The sequence below is a fragment of the Podarcis cretensis genome, assembly GCF_951804945.1.
Source record: "Podarcis cretensis genome assembly, chromosome: 10".
Taxonomy (NCBI): domain Eukaryota; kingdom Metazoa; phylum Chordata; class Lepidosauria; order Squamata; family Lacertidae; genus Podarcis; species Podarcis cretensis.
Window position 1 is genome coordinate 58,257,210 of NC_137179.1, and position 13,861 is coordinate 58,271,070.

General features: G+C 43.0%; 2 protein-coding genes across 8 annotated transcripts in view; one reads left to right on the plus strand and one right to left on the minus strand.

The window, feature by feature from the left end:
* LOC307225975 (uncharacterized protein) overlaps positions 1 to 13,861 on the plus strand; it is a 217,368-nt gene that overhangs the window by 126,929 nt on the left and 76,578 nt on the right. The window lies entirely within an intron of this gene.
* The window catches only part of CADPS2 (calcium dependent secretion activator 2), a 350,035-nt gene that overhangs the window by 101,390 nt on the left and 234,784 nt on the right, over positions 1 to 13,861 (minus strand). For all 7 annotated transcript variants that reach the window (XM_079994071.1, XM_079994070.1, XM_079994069.1 and 4 more), the window contains exon 14: positions 1,869 to 1,970. In XM_079994071.1, coding sequence (XP_079850197.1) covers positions 1,869 to 1,970 — 102 coding nt within the window. The remainder of the gene's footprint in view (positions 1 to 1,868; positions 1,971 to 13,861) is intronic.

The window sequence follows — 13,861 nt, forward strand, 5'->3', positions numbered from 1 at the left end:
AGAACTGTACAGTTGGAAGGGACCCCAAGAATCATGTAGTCTAGTCCAACCCCCCGAATTGCAGGAATCTCAGCTAAAGTTGCACCTTTGTGTGACAAAGCGTGTTCTCCTTCATGGAGAGCACGTGTTGCAGTGGGGGCCGCCAGGACACTCCAAAGTTGGGGGGCGGGCTAATTGATCGTTGGCCACTGATGCGATTGGGGCTTCCCTTGTTGTTGGGAAGAAGTTAATGTTGCCATTTATTGATTGACAGCCAGAAATAGTAAAACTCCTTGCACGAGGCTAGGGCTTCCTCTTTTCGCCCGTGCATTGGATTGCCCGTCCCTCCCTCCCTGGAATAGGGTTGTTCGCTTTGACCTTGCTATGCCTGTCATGGGGTCGTCTGCTTTGGAGCGGGGGTCTGGTAGGAATTTTGTCCATCTGGCTGATTGGCTGGGGCCATTTGGTTTTTGCCTACTGCGTAGCAAATTGTCACAACTTGTAAGGTTCACGGTTAGGCATTGGTTTATGGTTTGGTTGGTTGAGGGGCATGGATTGGCTGTGCCTGCCCCTCTAATGCTGCTGCTGCAAGGGATTCCGTTAAAGGAATTGGGAGCTAACTATTGCTTGTCCACTCTGTCAAGAGGGCTCGGGCCATAGCAATGAGCTCCTGGTTGCATTTGGGGTGAGGGCAGGTTCCCTGCTCCGCGTAACCCCCAAGTGTATTCCCCCATTCTGACTTTCGCATCGTGCAGAATGTCAGTCTGTCCCCCATGGTGGGGGCAGATAGTCACAACCAATGCCTACGCAACCACTCACAAATTTGTATTTTAATAAAGTTGTGGCCAAAATTATGCCAAAAGTCTTAAACAAAAATTTCTGTGTGATGTGTGAGTTATTGGGGTGGACCTGGGGTCCTCGACACACAATAACATTTGTATATATTTCTTTTAAAATTATTTAGAAAAGTATGTGCTCCTTTGGGGGCATAGGTGGGTGGGCACGAGGGACAGAACCCCAAAGTTGTACAATTTCCTGTCCTGAGTGGTATAACTGACTCTCTCCTGCCAATCATTTAGGCATGATCTCCAAACACTTTTATGCATGGATGCTTTTAATGTGGGTGTGCAAAGTTTAAGGCTCTTCATTTCTATTTGGATGGCTCCAAGATGGAACTGGGTCAGAAAATGTGTACTATCCCAATTACTAGTATTGTTTGAGATTTCATAGGGTTTTAAATCAACAAGATTAACAGGTTAGAAGCGCAATCCCACACAGAATTACTTAGAAATAAGCAGGCTACGTTTGGGACCTGCTTCCAGATAAATGAGTACAGGTTTAATAAACTTCTACATCTTCAATTTCTAATAACAAAGGTATTACATTTTCTTGCCCAAATATTCTTAGATTATCTGCATGATTTTTGCCCTGTCCTTTGTGCTTTCTCTTGTTACCATATAAAAGATGTAATCGCTATGACATGCCTAATATAAACAATTCGCTGTCCACCAAGGCCAAATAGCAATGACTGATAGGCAAAATCAGTGTTAAGTTATATTTTTTAAAAGGAGGGGTCATTTGTGCTACATATTTTTGGTCTGCACCATCCATGCTTGCAAGTCTCTGATCTGTTTGCATGACCGGCATAAATTGGTACAGAATGGGCAAAATTCATATGCGACTTGCAACGTTAGATAGAGTAAATGTCTGATGCTTTAAAAAACCGACTGATGGGAAGGGTGATATTCCTCTTCAAAGGCCTTAGTTGGTTTATAAAAACTGAACGGCATTCAAATTTAAGATGGCATCAGGATCTAAACCCTAATTCACCATCTCCTTCTTTCCTCATAGCAATAGGCATGTCAAACTTGCAGTATGCAAATGTTTACCTGAAGTGGCTAATCTGGTTTTCCAAAAGGGAAGTAAGCCTTTCCTTAATATCTTCAAACTTTTCTTTCTCTTCAATGGTTACCGTTCCAATTCCATCTGGTCTGAAATGTACAGGTTTTTAAAAAACACATCATAAGTTTAAGGACAGAACAGTGGTAATCGTGTCTTAATTCATTAATGCATCACCTTGAAAACATAGGCACTTATAGTTTACCAGTTATAATTTCACATAACACTTCAGCATCAAAAGGAGTAAAGGGGAGAAAGCCCTGATGGCAATAACACAGCCTTTTAGAAGTCATACACTAGCAAGACAGCTCTTTGAGAGGAATGGTGCAGCAGAAGTGTGAAATTAAATAAGCTGCTAACTGTGTCACGTACATATAATAGAGGACGCAACAATTGAAAATAATTAAAATACATTTTCAAGGTGTGAAGAGGAGTCCAGTTCAGAACTTAAAGAGCAGTGAGCAGTTAAGAGCCACTAATATTGTGGCCCACAGAGACGACAAAACAGGTAGAGCGGAATGAGGTTAGAAGCTGTTCAATTTAAAGCCTAGTTCCTAATGGACCACATGTCTGGCAAATGCAGGCAGCTTTGTAATGTATATACATTTCGCATCGGTTCATGAAAATGCCACGAAAGAAGGCTTCTCTGAGCACCCTTCCGTCACAATACTGACTTTGATCCCAGACTCCACAATTACCCTAATGTGATGGTAAGCAAGGGTGACACCACCGAGGAAACAATGTTCAACTATCATGCTCTCCTTAGGGATACTGCTTCACGGTTGGTCCCAGTCTCTCGTTCTTTTAAGTTAGAGATGGGGAACCTCCAGATGTTGCTGGGACTCCAACTCCCATCAGCTCCAGCCAGCATGGCCATTCTTCAGATGATGTGAGTTGTAGGCCAACAATATATGGAAAGTTGCATGTCCCCTATCCCTGCCTTTTAAGTTTAAGCAGGGCAGAAGGCAGTGAGTTTTGTACGGATCCAAATCCCTCCTTGTCCATTTAGAGATGTGGTTAAATGTCTTTACTCAACTATGAAATCAAATCTGACCACCTGAATTTTATTATATTGGACCCATTTTTTCAGTACTTTGCTGTTCAGTTTGGATCCATCCACAAGAGTAGATATGTAATGCATTTTCCCTTCTCTGGATTATTGGCCTGTGACTCAAATCCAGTTAACAATGTCCATGTGCAGAAGAGAAGGTAACTTTAGGTGACTTTCAGATGAAATCATTCTGATTTATTTGCCACACAAAGTCTGCAGGGAGATTTGGCGACGTCGGCTAATTGTCAAGCATCCATTTCCATTTGTTTGCAAGGAGGTTATAAAATGTCATGTCAAGTAATTGCTATCCCATCCTTTCCTAGGCATTTTCCCCATCGCTTTCCTTAGTGCAAAATTGTTTAGTGATTTTATTTTGAGCGGGTCTGTTGCGTGACAGCACCAAATCAACTTTAATTCAGCAACCTGAATTTACAGTTATTTGATGGAATAGCACCATGGCCTTCATAATTCCCCATCATGTCCTCTTCTCTTTGTTTGGGTTGTACCCTTTTTTTTCTTTTTCCACATTCCTTAATGCCTGCTCTTCTATGACAGCATAAGTACGCATGTGCATAATAACTGTTAGGTCACTGAATTAAAAAAAAAGAGACCAGTCCACGTGATCTACTTTGTCTTACTAACAGAGAACTCAAATAAAACCAGTCAGCTTGAGCTCAATTGCAATTGGCAACTTTCAAAGTTAATAGCTTGGTGCAATGTGTGCCAGATTTATGCCTTATCTCCAGAGTATACCCCACCTGGAAAGTCCATGTTGCACACCGGAGAATGCAACATAAGCATCAAAAGCAACACATACAATCTGCAGTTCTTTGGATTCATCCTTTTGTAGTGGAATGCTATTCTTGGCTATTGTTTGGGTGTGTGTCTCAGAATGAGGTCTGGCAGGATTCATCGAAGTACACAGAATGTTGGCAAAAGGCTTGCAGAAATCTGAACATCTAGCCATTCCTTCAGCCACATAGAATACACAACTGAATATGGTGTAAAGTACTAAATCTTTGTCTCCTTTATTCATGGATTAGAGTAGCCCAGAGCACATGGCAACATGTCGTGTGCCTATTTAGAAATGTCAGTTCAAATGCCAAAAAGCAAGAACAAGAGATCCTCTCTTAATTTCTGGTCATTTGCATCTCTCTTTCTCTTGCACTGCAGCAAGATCATAATAAGCGTAGATATTATCTACAGGGCTGATAAGAGTCTCTGGTAGAAACTCCCTACCTTTGCTGTACAACTCCAAGAGCTAGAAGCACACCTCCTGTTGTACCTCAATCCCATCTCTGATTGCTGAGGGTGACAGCCCGGACATGGAGGTCCAGCTCTGAGGGCCTTCTGGCGGTTCCCTCCATGTGAGAAGTGAGGTTACAGGGAACCAGGCAGAGGGCCTTCTGGGTAGTGGTGACTGCCCTGTGGAACACCCTCCCATCAGATGTCAAGGAAATAAACAACTACCTGACTTTAAGAAGACATCTGAAGGCAGCCCTGTTTAGGTAATGTTTGATGTTTTGTCGTGTTTTTAATATTTTGTCGTGAGTAACCCAGAATGGCTGGGAAAACCCAGCCAGATGGACAGGGTATAATTTTTTTTTAATTATTATTATTATTATTATTATTATTATTATTATTATTATTATTACTACTACTACTACTACATGCAAACACTACTACCAGGGAAAAGCCCTAGCAGAAGAGAGCAGCACCTGGAACAAATCATGGCCAGGAGAGAGCAAGATTAGATTAGTTGTGTGCAATGTTCTCTCTCTGCCTGAATTCTTTCTCTCTCTTTCCCCTGACCCCATTCCTCATGGGACTTTGCATGTGTGGGTGCAATATTATATATGAAAAAAGGTACTATCTGACCTTCCCTCCCATTTTCATACTAATATGAATGTAGTTTAAAGTTACGTAGATAGGAATAGATTGAGGGATTTGCCCTTAAATATTTGTATATCTATTTACAGAAGCCAGCAGATGGGCCCTAATCTATGTTGGATCTCTAGCATGGAAGGACAGGTTTAACTCTTTGCTCCCTGAAGTGGTTTAGAACCAGACTGGACCCCTCACAGCTCCTCTGTTAACCCACTTGGTCCTTCCTCTGAATCCTGTTCTTCATTCCCTGGACAACTTCCACCATCCCTGGACAACTTCCACCATGCTTGCTGGGGCTAAAGTGAGATCTAAAGCAAGGTTAGTCCTCTCCAGCACACACTCTTACTGGTGTGCTTTCGAACTGCTGGGTTGGCAGAAGCTGGGACAGAGCAACGGGAGCTCACCCCATCACACAGATTCGAACCGCCGACCTTCCAATCGGCAAGCCTAAGAGGCTCAGTGGTTTAGACCACAGCACCACCTGTGTCCCTGTAAAGTGAGATCTAAGCCAAGGTTACTCCTTTCCAGCACACACCCTTACCTAAGATACAACCAGGTATTCTCCTGCAGCATACATCAGTGAAAAAAAAGAGTATCATATAGCTGATATCATCCGTGTTTTTTATAACTTAACTATCAAAAATATCAGGAAAGATTTAAGCAAATATTAGCTGGACATTTTAGCTCTCAAGAACTGAACGTGATCGCTTGGTCATGACACGATTTGCTGCACCAATAGGCACACAGCCGGCTCCTCTCTTCTCTTGAATAAATTCTACTTGTGACCTGTCAGGTGAGGAAGCCCAACGTGCTTTTCATCTTTAAAGATAAATTTCAAAGACAGCAATTTCATCAGACACCGCCAAGATGTGTACATCACTCTTTTCTTTCATAAATGCAATGTGAAAGAAGGAGGAACTTCACTCCTCCCTTGCAGTGAATGCCACGACACCGTTACCTCGGCGTTCTGACAGATGGAACGTGCTAAGATACAGGTAAAATCCTCTGTCTGATTTGACTGTCAGGAGAAATTGCATTCTGCAGCGAGAAAGGAAATACTTCTGTCATGTTAAACTTCGCTGCAGCGTGTCACACGTGTGACATGAGAGCGCCAGGGGTCCTGATAGTGACAAGTGAGAAAGTTGAGCCAGGATAATGTCACCATCTGTTAACCTGACGTAAAAGGAGAATCGCTACATGCACATGGGAGACCTCACAGCCCGTCATGTCTCTACCTGACTTTCCTGTCGTACAAAACTCTGCTGACAACACCTAGGATTTTCAAAGAGCTTGTTAGATCCATTTTCACTGACTATGCAGTGACCTGTACCTCAGAATAGTAAAAGTGAACAATACCCCCCCCCCAAAAAAATGTATATGGTTTGAAACAAAGACAACTCCATCAGGAACAAGGCAATTTGTCTTCCCTTGTCTAAGCTTGTAGGGAATAAATATTTAAAATTATTTTTCCACTGAGAGGTGGCAGTAAGGCAGGTCTTGAGACCCTTGCTGTGATATCTTTTCTGCTTCTTAAAGGGTATGGTCCCTAAGGAAGGAAGTGCACCTCTCTGGAATAGCAGCGATTCATGGTGAGATCACAGTCTGACCTGGATACTTCCAGCTGAGAAATGCTGAAAAAACAAGAGCTTCTCACTACATTCTTTTTTTCCATCTTTTAGGTCCACAATAAAGGTGTAAACTGCAGAGTTTAAATGCCGCTCCTCACATTTTAAAATGAGGCATAACTAGAAGCATTAAGAACCAGCAATGGACTGGGGATATTTTCAAATACTACACCACCAGAAAATGCCATGAAAATGAGTCTAAGGTCATGACTAGCATTCAGCTTCCCGAGGAACATTAAATCCTTCATATTTTCCACCTCACCCTTTTCCTCCTTCCACCAGAAAGTGCTTTTCAGCAGGCTTCCTTAGCATAAGTGCAGATTAAACGGGAGCTGAAAGTCAGGTGTAAAGTAAGGTTGAATTCTGCCTCCAGATTTTCAGGAAGAAAGCTTTTCCTTTGCCACTGAGGATCACATGCTGCTATGTTTTCTTAGACTCCAAAGTCTGCACTTGAGATAGCAGCTGGGGCCAACCACACAAATTTTGTATCTGCAAAGATATACAGATATCTCTGGGCCTGGCAAAAAATTTTCTACCACAGCTCAAGCACAAGTGGTGTTGATTTGCCCTACTTTCAAATATCTAAAGGGTATCTCCAAGCTTTTCTACTGTTTCCTTTCCCTCCCTTCTGGAAGACCTCTTCCTAGTACTAATCTAGTTTCCAGAGAAGCACAGGAACTTCGTATGGGTGGCATATAGACAGTATTTAAGCCAAGAAAGTTGTTCGCCCCATTCCTGTGTTATCATCACCAACACTTAAAATAACAGTACATTGCAACCAGGAGAGGTAACAAATCAAAGGGAATGCAAATTGCTAAGTGACTTAATCTTCCCTGCTACAAAACACCAACTGATAGAAAAGAAAACAGTCCCAAATACATTCATCTGACATCCTTTCTTTTTTTGCTGCAGTCTCCAATGACCCACAGGACAGAGAATAATTCACTGAAGGGGCAATGGGAAGCAAAGTGAAAACCAGCACAGACTAGAGTTTCCAAGACACTCGAGACTGCAAAACATCGAAGAGAACAAGATACACCAATGTCCCTCCTTCAGAACTGCCACTGACACAAACTATTGAGAAATGAGACTTTTTTTTTAAGACTCTGCGTCCATTGGCAAACATTGCAACAGTAAAAATAAATACTTCCAGCTGCAAACCTATTAAACAGCAAGGCAGATATGGCACTAGTACAACAATGCTCTGCCATGGCTTAGTGCCTTCACAAGAGGCCCAGCTTCTTCTCTGGAAAGGAAATTCTCCATGTTCTGACATTTGTGTTCCCAAAGTCTGTGAAATATCTTACAGAGTTCATCTTTTGCAGATTCCGCCCCCCCGCAAGAAAGGAAAACTTTAAGAACAATAAAGGGCGAAGCTACAACGTTGGTGGTAAGAGGCTTGATTTGGTTCCCGTGAGATGGCATTCGCTTTGATTATCTGTTTGACGAAAGTTCAGTGCATCAGCTTCCATCAAAGAGAGGGAGTGAGACGCCAACCTCGGAAGCAGGTCGGGCATCTGTCAATTCAACCTGTTCTCAGCAGGGAGAAAAAGTCACTTTGCACTTCATGTATTTCCCACCAACATCATTTCAGAAAGAGAGGGACAAAATGGGAAGTCTCAGCGTGAGAACTAGATACAAGATGAGATGATGAGGAAGAAAACAATAGCTCCTTTTCTGTATTTTGTACCTTCACTTAACCTCCACTGCTACTGTTTAGATTGCCACGTCTATAGTCTATTTACATAATTAGCCCAGTGCATGCATATTTCAAATATATAAATCTATTTTTTTTTATAAAAATTTTATTAGGTTTTCACATTTTATACACACACACACAACAAAAACAAAAACAAAAACAAAACATATATAATTTCATACTCTTACTTTTTTTACCCTCTTTCCTTGACTTCCCCCCACCCCCTCTTCATACATCCCAATTCCAATAATTAATTCAGCAAATTCTTATCTCTCATCTTTAACATATTATTATTATTTTCAAAACTTAACTCTTTTTACTTATCCACATTTAACTTATCCAATTCTCTTATAAACATTAAATCTTTTTTCTAAGGTCGACCTAATTTCTCTCCCACGAATTTCTCCCTTTATATTTTAATTAATTATATGTCATAATGGCCAAATACAAAAATCATAAAATTTTAAAATTCTGTTCTCCCCTCCCTCCCTACCCCGGTTTCCATCCCTTATGTCCACAGAAACAGTTCCTAGCCCGGATTCCTCACATCCGAGGCCTTTAAGTCTCTGTCAGTCTCTCTCCGCCGATTTTGTTGGTAACCCTTTTTGTTGGTCCTCAGGTCTCGAAGGAGTTCAGTCGCAGTCACACCAAGTTTTCTTCCATCCAAAATACTTAAAAGCAGTTGCTGCAAAAGGTCAGCTGCTCTCCCATACTCAAAGAGGAAGTCCCAATCATATTTCTTTATTCTTTTAAATTCCAGTGTTCCAGGTACTCCAGGGACTTCCTCCTTCATCTTTCTCATCTTTCGCAGATTTGTAATCCGAAGATCTTCTTCTTTATTTCCTGACAATATAGGCTTCTGATTGGTATTTTCCTTTTCTGCTCCTTCTTTCCTCTCCACCTGTTCCAAAAATGTCTCTTCTGGTTCAGCTGCAGATTTCTTATTAGTCAAATCCTTTATGCATTCAGCAGAGTTGTTTGTTTTAGAATTCAAGGTCATAAGTTCTTTGTTCATAGCCGTACTCTGCTCTTGCAGGATTCCCACGAGAAAAAACATTTTTTCTATCTCTGCCAGTAATTTTCCCTCTGCAGCCATTGTAATGTCTCTAGTTCCCCCTAGGGGGATTCCAATTACTTGATAGTCCTTTTCCAACAGTCCGTTACTTATTGTTTATAGCTACGTTGTTTCCAACCACCTCAGTTCAAATGCAACACTTTTAATTCAGAGAGTTATTAAGTAACAAAGTTCTTAACTTTAACCGCCCGTTTGACAGCTCCTTTGACAGCTGTCAAACTCCTTATTCTTTTTCCTCCGGCTTACGCACAGGACACTCCCGGGTTCGGGGGGGGGGGGTTTACACAAAAGCTTCCAAAATTCCTCACTTTCTCTCCAGCACAAAGACTTCTTCTGTCAAATTCATTGAAGTATCTTTTATCTGACACCAAAAACAATACTCTCCACCTTAGTTCTCCAATCCTTGCTTTAGATCGTTTGTAGGTAGGGGGGGTGCGGACTTCCCTTTAGCACATCCCCCAATTGTACCGAATTCAAAGGTATAAATTTTAAAGTCCAGATTCCAATCTACTCACGGGTTGTTTATTTTCCAGTCCGAATTTTGGGGAAAAAGTCAGCGGTCTCCGGCCATGGCTCGCGGCTTCGCTCCACTGCAGTAGCGGTCTACTCACAGCACCACGCCGCTCCCCGTACCCTCTCCGTAGCCTTTAAAAAGGCTCTTCGTGGGTCGGGGAAGGCGCTTAAAGGTGCCCGCCGAGTCACCAAGTCCGCAGGCTTCCGCGCCTGCGGTTTCTAAGGGTCCCCGCGTCGCCAGCGCGGTAAGACCCGTCCTCAGCAGAGCCGATTCCCTCCGGAGCTCGGAGGGAATCCGCCATTAATCTGATCGCGCTAACCCGGAAGGCCAAATATATAAATCTAGGGCTAAGGACAGCAGCGACGAGCAACATTAGCACCTCTAAACAGTGATTTTGTCTTGGGAACACTATGCAAGAAAAGGCATGAGCTGAGAGGGAGGGGCACATTTCCCAGAACTCATTATAAATCACAGGCCTTGTTTTTGCAGATTTTAGTCACTGATGGACGAGAGCTGCAAAGAGTTTATTTTGTGGTCTGTATGCTGTCTTCATCCTACATGGACATGATTTGGACAAGTTAGTAATATCAATGAGGAGCCATATCTGGTTTCCTCTGTAACATTGCGACATCTATGATGTGAGCCCTTCATTGGCTGAGTTCACCTGAGGAAGAATGGAACAGGGTGGGGAATGGCTATCAAATGGAAAACAGAAGGGTGAAAGAGCAGCTGTGAACAGTGGCAAATGAATGATCATGAAAAAAGAAGGGGGGAGCCCATTTTCAGGCCTAGTCTACGGCAGCGATGGCAGTAAAATTATGCTTTTCTGCCACAACTACATTAGCAGTGCCATTCAACAGTTATTTTGGGGAAGGTATGGTAGATTCTTCCTGCCAACCTAGCAGTTCAAAAGCACGTCAAAGTGCAAGTAGATAAATAGGTACCGCTCCGGCGGGAAGGTAAAAGGCATTTCCGTGCGCTGCTCTTGTTTGACAGAAGTAGCTTAGTCATGCTGGCCACATGACCCGGAAGCTGTCTGCGTACAAACGCCAGCTCCCTCGGCCTGTAAAGAGAGATGAGCGCCGCAACCCCAGAGTCGTCCGCGACTGGATTTAACGGTCAGGGGTCCCTTTATCTTTATCTTATGGTAGATTCTTGAATGCAAGGAGTTATAGATCAACCCTTGGTGATTTTGTGGTGACAATTTTGCAGAACACTGACAAAATCACCTTTAATCATTCTGACATGGTCTCCACACTAAGGGCAGGATCTGTGGGGATGCTTTTCCAGTTTTGATGAATGAGTTTCATATTGTTCAATTTGATGGTGTGGAAAAGTTGCTTGGAGGGATGATGCCAACCATCTGGACCAGACCTGTGTCCATCCTGGTTGGTAAGAGCTGGCCCGATGTGCTGTGGTGATCATAAATGCTTTCTTGCAGGAGGGCTGTGTCCCTGTATCCTCAAAGGAAGTGGTTGTGAGACCTTTATGAAAGACCTCATCTTCGTATCCCACTATCCTAGACAATCATTGGCTAGTCTCCAACTTTTCCTTTTTGAAGAAGCTCCTACAGCAGATTGTGGCAACTCAACTCTGGGATTTCTTGGATGAAGTAGAGTTATCTGGGATCTTTCCAGTCTGGTTTCAGGCCTGCTTTTGTGGCTAAAACACAATTGGTAGTCTTTGACGGTGACCACTGCGGCGGGAGCAGTGGTGGGGGCAGTTCCTCTTGATTCTGCTGGATCTCTCTGTGGATCTCTCTGTGACATTTGCTATTATCACCCATGGTATCTTCCTGACATGCTTGAATAGTATGGTACTATTCAAGCATGTAAGGGGGCACAATTCTACAGTGACTGAATAGTAAAATAATAAAGGTGAATGCCATCTCACAGGAATCAAATCAGTCAAATACTCTCCAAAGGTGATCCTCAAAGATCAAGTACTGGTTGGCTACCAGGACAAAGTAATCACTTAAGACAAATTAGAAACAAGGCAGAAGGAAGTCCCAGAGATACAATTCTAGTTGAAGGCTAGGGATGACACATTTATCCACTCCGTTACCTGAATTTGGGCCTGTTCTCTTATCATCTCAAGCAGTTAGGCTTTATCTCTGATATTTATGCCTTGAACCTCTGCCTTGTTTTTTACCGCATATATTGTTTTCCACTTGGAACTTGTGGGGGCTGATTCTACACTTTGGGCACCAGACTGGTCGTCTCTTTCTCATTCAATTCTCATACCCACTTGTCTATTTTTTTGACCCAATTCCCTTCATACATAATATATGCTTGGTCTTTCATTTGGTTAGTTTAACTTAAAATATTCCCTGGGTTTTTCATCTTGACCCCCTCCCACCATATTTTCGTCTCTGTCTGTAACACTGAGATTACAAGCCTTAAGGTCAGGGCAATGTGATTTTTTCCAATTACTGCTGTATAGCATCTAGTAGCTTTAGACACTTGTAAAATAAAAGAGGATGACAATCTGCCTATGCATGTGGAAGCTGTGGTTCAAAACAACTGCAGACAAATGCGGTACAACAATTGCTCCATTTCCTTGCACCACTCACGTTATTGCAAGGTACTCCATTTTAATTTTTAAAAGCTATCTGCCACTGCTAGCAAGAGCAATTTAGTTTGTCTTTTTTGAAGTGTGGCTGTAGAGTTAATGTATGACTACGATGCAGCAGAAAAATTAAAACAGAGGGCAGGGAGAAGATACAGGGAGCTTCTTCATAGCATCTTATGCAAAAAGATTGACCACCACACACTGGGAGAAAAACTGGCATTAAAAACAAACATTAATTACCTGCTGTATGAAGTGGAAACATGGCACTCCTATGCACTCGGCTTCTGAAAGGGAACATGCCTTATATGGTCTTCGCCAAGCTGGTAATAGGGATGCAATGGCCCTCTTAAGAACAGAACACACTGCTCATCTAGCACAGCCAAACCATTTCACCATTGGGCCTTTAAGACGCCTTTGTCTCCATGTTGATGTCTTTCTCCTCATCAAGCCTGACTTACGAAAATTTTGATTGGTACTCACCTGAAGTGTAGATCTCTGATTGGCATCATGAGGTCACTAGTTTGGGTTCTGGCTCCACCCTGGTCACAAGGCAGGAGAAAAAAAACTGGGAAAATGGGAGGCTCCCCCTCATTTTTGCAGCCAAACTCCAACAGTCATTGATGTCACAAATGGTAAAAGGCCACTTTCTCCTAATACAGTTACAGCCACCAGCTGCCCAAATAGCATGAGAACATGCAGTAATAAATGAGGCATGTTGTAGCCCATGTTAGGGTGTGGGCTCCAGTGACCTCATGATGCCATCAGAGTTCTACAGTTCAGGTGAGTACCAACCATACTATCTCCTACTGGCACAATGGGGTCACTGGATTGGGATGTACCAGAGCTTACCTAGTTAGGGTGGACCCCAACTGTAGACTAGGTTACTGTGGCAGGGCTTGACCTAAAGGAAGCCTCAGCAGATGAATGCAAACCAATCATATAGTGCCTTGTAAAGGTGCTAGGGGATATCCCAGTGGCAACCCTACAAATATCTCCAATGGGGCATTAGTGGAGAAAGCTGCTGAGGAACACACATCTATGGGGATGTTAGAGCATGACAGCCCTCTGCTTGAGGATCCTGGAAGTGAGAAGAACGGTGGCAGCTTCTGGGTGGCCCAGTTCATGAAGAGTTCCACCACGAAGAGCCCGTAGCAGTTCTGAAGCTGAGAGAAGATAGGATGATGCAGCATTTATTCCCCATAGATCTAGTTTGGTTTGACTCAGCCAGTCTAACTGGGTGCTGGATTCTCCTGAAATATGTTCAGTGGAAAATCACTTGTAGCTGAGTAAGACTGTCTTCCATAAACACGGTTTTAACAATGAGTCTGTAAGTGACAGTGGAGGCCACTTCTGGATCCACATGTCCTTCCACAGTGGGGGCATTGGTTTCTGGGCGGGAGTTGATCAAGTTGTGGATTTGCCAAGCGTGCCTTCCTCTTAGCACGTTTCTCCCTTGCATCCTGAGTTCGAGTGTCTTCAAAGCCCATGACACCTTTTGGTAAAGACTGTTCTACAATTGGAACGCTCGCAGGCCAGTGTTTCACAGTTGACAGTGTTTATG